At 42.0% G+C, this 12,749-nt stretch overlaps 1 protein-coding gene across 1 annotated transcript; it reads right to left on the reverse strand.

Moving 5' to 3' along the window:
* Positions 1–2,282: 2,282 nt before the first annotated feature.
* On the reverse strand, positions 2,283–12,433 carry LOC149324351 (uncharacterized; the record flags this gene model as incomplete). The annotated part of the gene is made up of 3 exons (XM_089565599.1): positions 2,283–2,397; positions 4,972–4,976; positions 12,305–12,433. Coding segments are annotated over 3 exons (249 nt in total), but the record flags the coding sequence as incomplete, so codon positions are not given.
* Positions 12,434–12,749: the final 316 nt, after the last annotated feature.

The following is a 12,749-nucleotide window of genomic DNA, read 5'->3' on the forward strand; positions in this document are numbered from 1 at the left end:
AGTGGAAGTGGTAGAAGTGGAAGTGGTAGAAGTGGAAGTGGTAGAAGTGGAAGTTGTAGAAGTGGAAGTGGTAGAAGTGGAAGTGGTAGAAGTGGAAGTGGTAGTAGAGGAAGTAGAAGTAGAGGAAGTAGAAGAAGTAGAAGTGGAAGTGGTAGTAGAGGAAGTAGAAGTAGAGGAAGTAGAAGAAGTAGAGGTAGAAGAAGTAGAAGAAGTAGTAGAAGTAGTAGAAGTAGAAGAAGTAGTAGTAGAAGTAGAAGTAGTAGAAGTAGAAGTAGTAGAATTAGAAGTAGTAGAAGTAGTTGAAGTAGTAGTAGTAGTAGTAGTAGTAGTAGTAGTAGTAGTAGTAGTAGTAGTAGTAGTGGAAGAAGTGGAAGAAGTGGAAGTGGTAGTAGTAGTAGTAGTAGTAGTAGTAGTAGTGGAAGTGGAAGAAGTGGAAGTGGAAGAAGTGGAAGTGGAAGAAGTGGAAGTGAAGAGAGGAAGTGGAAGAAGTGGAAGTGGAAGAAGTGGAAGTGGAAGAAGTGGAAGTGGAAGAAGTGGAAGTGGAAGAAGTGGAAGTGGAAGTGGAAGAAGTGGAGGTGGAAGAAGTGGAAGTGGAAGAAGTGGAAGAGTGGAAGTGGAAGAAGTGGAAGAGTGGAAGTGGAAGAAGTGGAAGTGGAAGAAGTGGAAGTGGAAGAAGTGGAAGTGGAAGAAGTGGAAGTAGAAGAAGTGGAAGTGGAAGAAGTGGAAGTGGAAGAAGTGGAAGTGGAAAACGTGGATGTGGAAGAAGTGGAAGTTGAAGAAGTGGAAGTGGTAGAAGTGGAAGTGGAAGAAGTGGAAGTGGAAGAAGTGGAAGTGGAAGAAGTGGAAGTGGAAGCAGTGGAAGTGGAAAAAGTGGAAGTGGAAGAAGTGGAAGTGGAAGAAGTGGAAATGGAAGAAGTGGAAGTGGAAGAAGTGGAAGTGGAAGAAGTGGAAGTGGAAGTGGAAGAAGTGGAAGTGGAAGAAGTGGAAGTGGAAGAAGTGGAAGTGGAGGAAGTGGAAGTGGAGGAAGTGTAATTGGAAGAAGTGGAAGTGGAAGAAGTGGAAGTGGTAGAAGTGGAAGTGGTAGAAGTGGAAGTGGTAGAATTGGAAGTGGTAGAAGTGGAAGTGGTAGAAGTGGAAGTGGTAGAAGTGGAAGTGGTAGAAGTGGAAGTGGTAGAAGTGCAAGTGGTAGAAGTGGAAGTGGTAGAAGTGGAAGTGGTAGAAGTGGAAGTGGTAGTAGAGGAAGTAGAAGTAGAGGAAGTAGAAGAAGTAGAAGAAGTAGAAGAAGAAGAAGAAGTAGAAGTAGTAGTAGAAGTAGTAGAAGTAGTAGTAGTAGTAGTAGTTGTAGTAGTAGTAGTTGTAGTAGTAGTAGTAGTAGTAGTGGAAGTGGAAGAAGTGGAAGTGGTAGAAGTGGAAGTGGTAGAAGTGGAAGTGGTAGAAGTGGAAGTGGGTAATTGGAACTGGTAGAAGTGGAAGTGGTAGAAGTGGAAGTGGTAGTAGAGGAAGTAGAAGAAGTAGTAGAAGTAGAAGTAGTAGAAGTAGAAGTAGTAGAAGTAGAAGTAGTAGAAGTAGTGGAAGTAGTAGTAGTAGTAGTAGTAGTAGTAGTAGTAGTAGTAGTAGTGGAAGAAGTGGAAGAAGTGGGAGAAGTGGTAGTAGTAGTAGTAGTAGTAGTAGTAGTAGTAGAAGAAGATGAAGAAGTGGAAGTGGAAGAAGTGGAAGTGGAAGAAGAGGAAGTGGAAGAAGTGGAAGTGGAAGAAGTGGAAGTGGAAGAAGTGGAAGTGGAAGAAGTGGAAGTGGAAGCAGTGGAAGTGGAAGAAGTGGAAGTGGAAAAAGTGGAAGTGGTAAAGTGGAACTGGTAGTAGAGGAAGTAGAAGAAGTAGAGGAAGTAGAAGTAGAAGAAGTAGATAGTAGCAGAAGAAGAAGAAGTAGAAGAAGTTAGAAGAAGTAGTAGTAGTAGTAGAAGTAGTAGTAAGTAGTAGAAGTAGAAGTAGAAGTGGTGAAGTGGAAGTGGTAGAAGTGGAAGTGGTAGAGGGAAGTGGGTAGAAGTGGAAGTGGTAGATGTGGTAGTGGTAGTGAGTGGTAGTAGAAGAAGTAGAGAAGTTGAAGTAGTTGTAGAAGTTGAAGTAGATGAAGTTGATGAAGTTGTGTAGTAAGTAGATGAAGGTGTAGTTGTTGTAGGATGGAGTTGATGTAGGTGTAGTTGAGTGTGGTAGGTGTTGTGTTGTTGGAGTAGTGTGAGGTGGTGGTGGAGTTGGTGGAGGTGGTGGTGGTGGAGGAGGTGGAGTGGAGAAGTGGAATGATGTGGATGTTGGGGGTGGTAGTGGTGGTGGTGGTGGTGGTGGAGGGGTATGGGTAGTTGGGGAAGGGGTAGATGGGGGAGGGGTTGTTGGGGTAGGGGTACTTGTGGTTGGGGTAGTTGGGGATGGGGTTGTTGGGGTAGGGGATTGATGGGGTAGGGGTTGTAGGGGGTGGGTTGTTGGGGTTGGGGTTGTTGGGGTTGGGGTTGTTGGGGTTGGGTTGTTGGGGTTGGGGTTGTTGGGGTGGGGGTTGTTGGGGTTGGGGTTGTTGGGGTTGGGATGATGGGGTAGGACGTTGTTGGGGTTGGGGTTGGGGAGAAGGGGTAGGGGGTGTTGGGGTTGGGGGTGTTGGGGTTGGGGTGTTGGGGTTGGGGTTGTTGGGGTTGGGGGTGTTGGGGTTGGGGGTGTTGGGGTTGACGGGTAGGTGTGGTTGGTGTTGGTGTGGTTGGTGTTGTTGGTGTGGTTGGTGTAGTTGGTGTGGTTGGTGTTGTTGGTGTTGGTGTTGGTGTTGTTGGTGGTGTTGGTGTTTGGGGTGTTGGTGTTGGTGGTGTTGGTGTTGGTGGTGTTGGTGTTGGTGGTGTTGGAGGGTGGTGGAGGTGGTGGTGGTGGTGGTGGTGGTGGTGGTGGTGGTGGTGGTGGTGGTTGAGAGCGACGGGGAAGAAGAAGCAAGGGGGGGGGGGGGTGTGTGTGGTAGTAGTACGTAGTAGTAGTAGTAGTAGTAGTCGTAGTAGTAGTAGTAGTAGTAGTAGTAGGAGTAGTAGGCGTAGGAGTAGTAGGAGTAGGAGTAGTAGGAGTAGGAGTATTGGGAGTAGGAGTAGTAGGAGGAGTAGGAGTAGGAGTAGGAGGAGTAGGAAGAGTAGGACGGAGTAGGAAGAGTTGGAGGAGTAGGAAGAGTAGGAGTAGGAAGAGTAGTAAGAGGAATAGGAGTAATAGGAATAGGAGTAATAGGAATAGGAGGAATAGGATTAGGAGTAATAGGAATAGGAGTAATAGGAATAGGAGTAATAGGAATAGGAGTAATAGGAATAGGAATAGGAGGCAGTAGGAATAGGAGGAATAGGAATAGGAGGAATAGGAATAGGAGGAATATGAATAGGAGGAATAGGCATAGGAGGCATAGGAATAGGAGGAATAGGAATAGGAGGACTAGGAATAGGAGGAATAGCAAATAGGAGGAATAGGAATAGGAGGAATAGGAACTAGGAGGAATAGGAATAGGAGGAATAGGAAGAGGGGGGAATAGGCATAGGAGGAATCGTAATAGGAGGAATAGGAATAGGAGGAATAGGAATAGTAGTAGTAGTAGTAGTCAGTAGTGGTAGTAATAGGAGGAATAGGAGGAATAGGAGGAATAGTAGTAGTAGTAGTAGTAGTAGTAGTAGTAGTAGTAGTCGTAGTAGTAGTAGTAGTAGGAGTAGTAGGAGTAGTAAGAGTAGGAGTAGTAGGAGTAGGAGTAGTAGGAGTAGGAGTAGTAGTAGGAGGAGTAGGAGTAGTAGGAGGAGTAGGAGGAGTAGGAGTAGGAGGAGTAGGAGGAGTAGGAAGAGTAGGAGGAGTAGGACAGAGTAGTAATAGGAATAGGCGTAATAGGAATAGGAGTAATAGGAATAGGAGTAATAGGAATAGGAGTAATAGGAATAGGAGTAATAGGAGTAGGAGTAGGAGTAGTAGGAGTAGTAGGAGTAGGAGGAGTAGTAGGAGTAGGAGGAGTAGGAGGAGTAGGAGGAGGAGGAGGAGTAGGAGTAGGAGGAGTAGGAGGAGTAGGAAGAGTAGGAGGAGTAGGAAGAGTAGTAATGGGAATAGGGTAATAGGAATAGGGGGACTAGGAATAGGAGGAATAGGAATAGGAGGAATAGGAATAGGAGGAATAGGAATAGGAGGAATAGGAATAGGAGGACTAGGAATAGGAGGAATAGGACGAGGAGGAATAGGAATAGGAGGAATAGGAATAGGAGGATGAGGAGGAGTAGTAGTAGTAGTAGTAGTAGTAGTAGTAGTAATAGGAGAAATAGGAGGAATAGGAGGAATAGTAGTAGTAGTAGTAGTAGTAGTAGTAGTAGTAGTAGTAGTAGGAATAGTAGGAGTAGTAGGAGTAGGAGTAGTAGGAGTAGGAGTAGTAGGAGTAGGAGTAGTAGGAGGAGTAGGAAGAGTAGTAATAGGAATAGGAGTAATAGGAATAGGAGTAATGGGAATTGGTAAATAGGAATAGGAGTAATAGGAATAGGAGTAATAGGAATAGGAGTAATAGGAATAGGAGGAATAGGAATAGTAGTAGTAAGTCGTAGTAGTAGTAGTAGTAGTAGTATTAGTAGTAGTAGTAGTAGTAGGAGTAGTAGGAGTAGTAGTAGGAGTAGGAGGAGGAGGAGGAGTAGGAGGAGTAGGAGGAGTAGGAAGAGTAGGAGTAGGAAGAGTAGTAATAGAGAATAGAATAGGAGTAATAGGAATAGGAGTAATAGGAATAGGAGTAATAGGGATAGGAGTAATAGGAATAGGAGTAATACGGAATAGGAGTAATAGGAATAGGAGTAATAGGAATAGGAGTAATAGGAATTGGAGTAATAGGAATAGGAGTAATAGGAATAGGAGTAATAGGAATAGGAGGACATAGGAATAGGAGGAATTGGTATAGGAAGAATAGGAATAGGAAGAATAGGAATAGGAGGAATAGGCATAGGAGGACTAGGACTAGGAGATAGGAATAGGAATAGGCGGAATAGGAATAGGAGGGAATAGGAATAGGAGGAATGGGAATAGGAGGAATAGGAATAGGAGGAATAGGAATAGGGGGAATAGGAATAGGAGGAATAGGAATAGGAGGAATAGGAATAGGAGGAATAGGAATAGGAGGAATAGGAATAGGAGTAATAGGAATAGGAGGATTAGGAATAGGAGGAATATGAATAGGGGGAATAGGAATAGGAGGAATAGGAATAGGAGGAATAGGAATAGGAGGAGTAGGAATAGGAGGAATAGGAATAGGAGGAATAGGAATAGGAGGAATAGGAATAGGAGGAATAGGAATAGAGGAATAGGAGGAATAGGAATAGAGGAATAGGAGGAATAGGAATAGGAGGAATAAGAATAGGAGGAATAGGACTAGGAATAGGAGGAATAGGAATAGGAGGAATAGGAATAGGAGGAATAGGAATAGGAGGAACTAGGAATAGGAGGAATAGGAAGAGGAGGAATAGGAATAGGAGGAATAGGAATAGGAGGAAAGGAATAGGAGGAATAGGAATAGTAGTAGTAGTAGTAGTAGTAGTAGTAGTAATAGGAATAGGAGGAATAGGAGGAATAGTAGTAGTAGTAGTAGTAGTAGTAGTAGTAGTAGTAGTAGTAGTAGTAGTAGTAGGATTAGTAGGAGTAGTAGGAGTTGGAGTAGTAGGAGTAGGAGTAGTAGGAGTAGGAGTAGTAGTAGGAGGAGTAGGAGTAGTAGGAGTAGTAGGAGGAGTAGGAGGAGTAAGAGTAGGAGGAGTAGGAAGAGTAGGAGTAGGAAGAGTAGTAATAGGAATAGGAGTAGGAGGAGTAGGAAGAGTAGGAGTAAGGAAGAGTAGTAATAGGAATAGGAGTAATAAGGAATAGGAGTAATAGGAATAGGAGTATTAGGAATAGGAGTAATAGGAATAGGAGTAATAGGAATAGGAGTAATAGGACATAGGAGTAATAGGAATAGGGTAATAGGAATAGGAGGAATAGGAATAGGAGGAATAGGAATAGGAGGAATAGGAATAGGAGGAATCAGGAATAGGAGGAATAGGCATAGGAAGGAATAGGAACTAGGAGGAATAGGAAGAGGAGGAATAGGAATAGGAGGAATAGGAATAGAGGAGGAGGAGGAGTAGTAGTAGTAGTAGTAGTAGTAGTAATAGGAGAAATAGGAGGAATAGGAGGAATAGTAGTAGTAGTAGTAGTAGTAGTAGTAGTAGTAGTAGTAGTAGGAGTAGTAGGAGTAGTAGGAGTAGGAGTAGGAGTAGTAGGAGGAGTAGGAGTAGTAGGAGGAGTAGGAAGAGTAGTAATAGGAATAGGAGGAATAGGAATAGTAGGAGTAGTAGTAGTAGTAGTAGTAGTAGTAGTAGTAGTAGTAGTAGTATTAGTAGTAGTAGTAGTAGTAGGAGTACGTAGGAGTAGTAGGGGTAGGAGTAGTAGTAGGAGTAGGAGGAGGAGGAGGAGTCAGGAGGAGTAGGAGGAGTAGGAAGAGTAGGAGTAGGAAGAGTAGTAATAGGAATAGGAGTAATAGGAATAGGAGTAATAGGAATAGGAGTACTAGGGATAGGAGTAATAGGAATAGGAGTAATAGGAATAGGAGTAATAGGAATAGGAGTAATAGGAATTGGAGTAATAGGAATAGGAGTAATAGGAATAGGAGGAATAGGAATAGGAGGAATAGGAATAGGAGGAATAGGAATCAGGATGAATAGGAATAGGAGGAATCGGAATAGGAAGAGGAATAGGAAGAGTAGTAGTAGTATTAGTAGTAGTAGTAGTAGTAGTAGTAGTAGTAGTAGTAGTAGTAGTAGTAGTAGTGGGAGTAGTAGGAGTAGGAGGAGTAGTAGGAGTAGTAGGAGTAGGAGTAGTCGGAGGAGGAGGAGGAGGAGGAGGAGGAGGAGTAGGAGGAGTAGGAGTAGGAGGAGTAGGCAGAGTAGGAGGAGTAGGAGTAGGAAGAGTAGTAACTAGGAATAGGAGTAATGGGAATAGGAGTAATAGGAATAGGAGTAATAGGGATAGGAGTAATAGGGATAGGAGTAATAGGAATAGGAGTAATAGGAATAGGAGTGGAGTAATAGGAATAGGAGTAATAGGAATAGGAGTATAGGAATAGGAGGAATAGGAATAGGAGGAAATAGGAATAGGAGGAATAGGAATAGGAGGAATAGGAATAGGAGGAATAGGAATAGGAGGAATAGGACATAGGAGGAATAAGAATAGGAAGAATAGGAATAGGACGAATAGGAATAGGAGGAATAGGAATAGGAGGAATAGGAATAGGAGGAATAGGAATAGTAGTAGTAGTAGTAGTAGTAGTAGTAGTAGTAGTAGTAGTAGGAGTAATAGGAGCGAATAGGAGGAATAGGAGGAAAAGTAGGAATAGTAGGTATAGTAGTAGTAGTCGGAGTAGTAGGAGTAGGGTAGTAGTAGGATGAGTAGGAGTAGTAGGAGTAGGAGTAGGGAGAGTAGGAGTAGGAGGAGGAGGAAGAGTAGGAGGAGTAGGAAGAGTAGTAATAGGAATAGGAGTAATAGGAATAGGAGTAATAGGAATAGGAGTAATAGGAATAGGAGTAATAGGAATAGGAGTAATAGGAATAGGAGTAATAGGACATAGGAGGAATAGGAATAGGAGGAATAGGAATAGGAGGAATAGGAATAGTAGTAGTAGTATTAGTAGTAGTAGTAGTAGTAGTAGTAGTAGTAGTAGTAGTAGTAGTAGTACGTAGTAGAGAGTAGGAGTAGTAGGAGTAGTAGGAGTAGTAGGAGTAGTAGGAGTAGGAGTAGTAGTAGTAGGAGGAGGAGGAGGAGGAGTAGGAGGAGTAGGAGTAGGAGGAGTAGGAAGAGTAGGAGGAGTAGGAGGAGTAGGAAGAGTAGTAATAGGAATAGGAGTAATGGGAATAGGGAGTAATAGGAATAGGAGTAATAGGGATAGGAGTAATAGGAGTAATAGGAATAGGAGTAATAGGAATTGGAGTAATAGGAATAGGAGTAATAGGAATAGGAGGAATAGGAATAGGAGGAATAGGAATAGGCAGGAATTGGAATAGGAAGACATAGGAATAGGAAGAATAGGAATAGGAGGAAGAGGAATAGGAGGAATAGGAATAGGAGGAATTGGTATAGGAAGAATAGGAATAGGAAGAATAGGAATAGGAGGAATAGGAATAGGCGGAATAGGAATAGGAGGAATAGGAATAGGAATAGGAGGAATAGGAATAGGAGGAATAGGAATAGGAGGAATGGGAATAGGAGGAATAGGAATAGGAGGAATAGGAATAGGAGGAATAGGAATAGGAGGAATAGGAATAGGAGGAATAGGAATAGGAGGAATAGGAATAGGAGGAATAGGAATAGGAGTAATAGGACATAGGAGGATTAGGAATAGGAGGAATATGAATAGGGGGAATAGGAATAGGAGGACATAGGAATAGGAGGAATAGGAATAGGAGGAGTAGGAATAGGAGGAATAGGAATAGGAGGAATAGGAATAGGAGGAATAGGAATAGGAGGAATAGGAATAGAGGAATAGGAGGAATAGGAATAGAGGAATAGGAGGAATAGGAATAGGAGGAATAAGAATAGGAGGAATAGGAATAGGAGGAATAGGAATAGGAGGAATAGGAATAGGAGGAATAGGAATAGGAGGAATAGGAAGAGGAGGAATAGGAATAGGAGGAATAGGAATAGGAGGAATAGGAATAGTAGTAGTAGTAGTAGTAGTAGTAGTAATAGGAATAGGAGGAATAGGAGGAATAGGAGGAATAGTAGTAGTAGTAGTAGTAGTACGTAGTAGTAGTAGGATTAGTAGGAGTAGTAGGAGTTGGAGTAGTAGGAGTCGGCGTAGTAGGAGTAGGAGTAGTAGTAGGAGGAGTAGGAGTAGGAGTAGGAGGAGTAGGAGGAGTAGGAAGAGTAGGAGGAGTAGGAAGAGTAGGAGGAGTAGGAGGAGTAGAAAGAGTAGGAGGAGTAGGAAGCGTAGTAAGAGGAATAGGAGTAATGGGAATAGGAGTAATAGGAATAGGAGTGATAGGAATAGGAGTAATAGGAATAGGAGTAATAGGAATAGGAGTAATAGGAATAGGAGTAATAGGAATAGGAGGAATAGGAATAGGAGGAATAGGAATAGGAGGAGTAGGAATAGGAGGAATAGGAATAGGAGGAATAGGAATAGGAGGAGTAGGAATAGGAATAGGAGGAATAGGAAATAGGAGGAATAGGAAGAGGAGGAATAGGAATAGGAGGAATAGGAATAGGAGGAAATAGGATGAGGAGGAATAGGAATAGTAGTAGTAGTAGTAGTAATAGGAGGAATAGGAGGAATAGTAGTAGTAGTAGTAGTAGTAGTATTAGTAGGAGTAGTAGTAGTAGTAGTAGTAGGAGTAGTAGGAGTAGTAGGAGTAGGAGTAGTAGGAGGCGTAGGAGTAGGAGGAGTAGGACAGAGTAGGAGGAGTAGGAAGAGGAGTAATAGGAATAGGAGTAATAGGAATAGGAGTAATAGGAATAGGAGTAATAGGAATAGGAGTAATAGGACTAGGAGTAATTGGAATAGGAATAATAGGAATAGGAGGAATAGGAATAGGAGGAATAGGAATAGGAGGAATAGGAATAGTAGTAGTAGTAGTAGTAGTAGTAATAGTAGTAGTAGTAGTAGTAGGAGTAGGAGGAGTGGTAGGAGTAGTAGGAGTAGGAGTAGGAGTAGTAGGAGTAGGAGTAGTAGGAGTAGGAGTAGTAGTAGGAGGAGTAGGAGGAGTAGGAGTAGGAGGAGTAGGAGTAGGAGTAGGAAGAGTAGGGAGTAGGAGGAGTAGGCAGAGTAGTAATAGGAATAGGCGTAATAGGAATAGGAGTAATAGGGATAGGAGGAATAGGGATAGGAGTAATATAGGATTAGGAGTAATAGGAATAGGAGTAATAGGAATAGGAGTAATAGGAATAGGAGTCATAGGAACTAGGAGTAATAGGAATAGGAGTAATAGGAATAGGAATAGGAGGAATAGGAATAAGGAGGAATAGGAAGATGAGGAATAGGAATAGGAGGAATAGGAATAGGAGGAATAGGAATATGAGGAATTGGTATAGGAAGAATAGGAATAGGAAGAATAGGAATAGGAGGAATAGGAATAGGAGGAATAGGAATAGGAGGACTAGGAATAGGAATAGGAGGATAAGGAATAGGAGGAATAGGAATAGGAGGAATGGGAATAGGAGGAATAGGAATAGGAGGAATAGGAATAGGAGGAATAGGAATAGGAGGAATAGGAATAGGAGGAATAGGAATAGGAGGAATAGGAATAGGAGTAATAGGAATAGGATGATTAGGAATAGGAGGAATATGAAGAGGGGGAATAGGAATAGGAGGAATAGGAATAGGAGGAATAGGAATAGGAGGAGTAGGAATAGGAGGAATAGGAATAGGAGGAATAGGAATAGGAGGAATAGGAATAGAGGAATAGGAGGAATAGGAATAGGAGGAATAAGAATAGGAGGAATAGGAATAGGAATAGGAGGAATAGGAATAGGAGGAATAGGAATAGGAGGAATAGGAATAGGAGGAATAGGAAGAGGAGGAATAGGAATAGGAGGAATAGGAATAGGAGGAATAGGAATAGGAGGAATAGGAATAGTAGTAGTAGTAGTAGTAGTCGTAGTAATAGGAATAGGAGGAATAGGAGGAATAGGAGGAATAGTAGTAGTAGTAGTAGTAGTAGTAGTAGTAGTAGTAGTAGTAGTAGTAGTAGTAGGAGTAGTAGGAGTAGTAGGAGTTGGAGTAGTAGGAGTAGGAGTAGTAGTAGGAGGAGTAGGAGTAGTAGGAGGAGTAGGAGGAGTAGGAAGAGTAGGAGTAGGAAGAGTAGTAATAGGAAATAGGAATAGGAGTAATAGGAATAGGAGTAATAGGAATAGGAGTAAATAGGAATAGGAGTAATAGGAATAGGAGTAATAGGAATAGGGTAATAGGAATAGGAGGAATAGGAATAGGAATAGGAGGAATAGGAATAGGAGGAATAGGAATAGGAGGAATAGGAATAGGAGGAATAGGAATAGGAGGAATAGGAAGAGGAGGAATAGGAATAGGAGGAATAGGAATAGGAGGAGGAGGAGGAGTAGTAGTAGTAGTAATAGGAGAAATAGGAGGAATAGGAGGAATAGCTAGTAGTAGTAGTAGTAGTAGTAGTAGGAGCTAGTAGGAGTAGGAGTAGTAGGAGTAGGAGGAGTAGGAGTAGTCAGGAGGAGTAGGAAGAGTAGTAATAGGAATAGGAGTAATAGGAATAGGAGTAATAGGAATAGGAGTAATGGGAATTGGTAAATAGGAATAGGAGTAATAGGAATAGGAGGAATAGGAATAGTAGTAGTAGTAGTAGTAGTAGTAGTAGTAGTATTAGTAGTAGTAGTAGTAGGTAGGAGTAGTAGGAGTAGTAGGGGTAGGAGTAGTAGTCGGAGTAGGAGGAGGAGGAGGAGTAGGAGGAGTAGGAGGAGTAGGAAGAGTAGTAGTAGGAAGAGTAGTAATAGGAATAGGAGTAATAGGAATAGGAGTAATAGGAATAGGAGTAATAGGGATCGGAGTAATAGGAATAGGAGTAATAGGAATAGGAGTAATAGGAATAGGAGTAATAGGAATAGGAGTAATAGGAATTGGAGTAATAGGAATAGGAGTAATAGGAATAGGAGTAATAGGAATAGGAGGAATAGGAATAGGAGGAATTGGTATAGGAAGAATAGGAATAGGAAGAATAGGAATAGGAGGACATAGGAATAGGAGGAATAGGAATAGGAGGAATAGGACATAGGAGGAAATAGGAATAGGAGGAATAGGAGGAATAGGAATAGGAGGAATGGGAATAGGAGGAATAGGAATAGGAGGAAAAGGGATAGGAGGAATAGGAATAGGAGGAATAAGGAATAGGAGGAATAGGAGGAATAGGAATACGGAGGAATAGGACTAGGAGGAAATAGGAATAGGAGTAATAGGAATAGGAGGATTAGGAATAGGAGGAATATGAATAGGGGGAATAGGAATAGGAGGAATAGGAATAGGAGGAATAGGAATAGGAGGAGTAGGAATAGGAGGAATAGGAATAGGAGGAATAGGAATAGGAGGAATAGGAGGAATAGGACATAGAGGAATAGGAGGAATAGGATTAGAGGAACTAGGAGGAATAGGAATAGGAGGAATAAGAATAGGAGGAATAGGAATAGGAGGAATAGGAATAGGAGGAATAGGAATAGGAGGAATAGGAATAGGAGGAACTAGGAATAGGAGGAATAGGAAGAGGAGGAATCGGAATAGGAGGAATAGGAATAGGAGGAATAGGAACTAGGAGGACTAGGAATAGTCGTAGTAGTAGTAGTAGTCGTAGTAGTAATAATAGGAATAGGAGGAATAGGAGGAATAGGAGGAATAGGTAGTAGTAGTAGTCGTAGTAGTAGTAGTAGTAGTAGTAGTAGTAGTAGTAGTAGTAGTAGTAGTAGTAGTAGGATTAGTAGGAGTAGTAGGAGTTGGAGTAGTAGGAGTAGGCGTAGTAGGAGTAGTAGTAGGAGTAGGAGGAGTAAGAGTAGGAGGAGTAAGGAAGAGTAGGAGTAGGAAGAGTAGTAATAGGAATAGGAGTAGGAGGAGTAGGAAGAGTAGGAGTAGGAAGAGTAGTATAGGAATAGGAGTAATAGGAATAGGAGTAATAGGAATAGGAGTAATAGGAATAGGAGTAATAGGAATAGGAGTAATAGGAATAGGGTAATAGGAATAGGAGGAATAGGAATAGGAGG

This window comes from Amblyomma mixtum, unplaced genomic scaffold, assembly GCF_055824585.1.
Source record: "Amblyomma mixtum isolate Tamu unplaced genomic scaffold, ASM5582458v1 scaffold_49, whole genome shotgun sequence".
NCBI lineage: Eukaryota > Metazoa > Arthropoda > Arachnida > Ixodida > Ixodidae > Amblyomma > Amblyomma mixtum.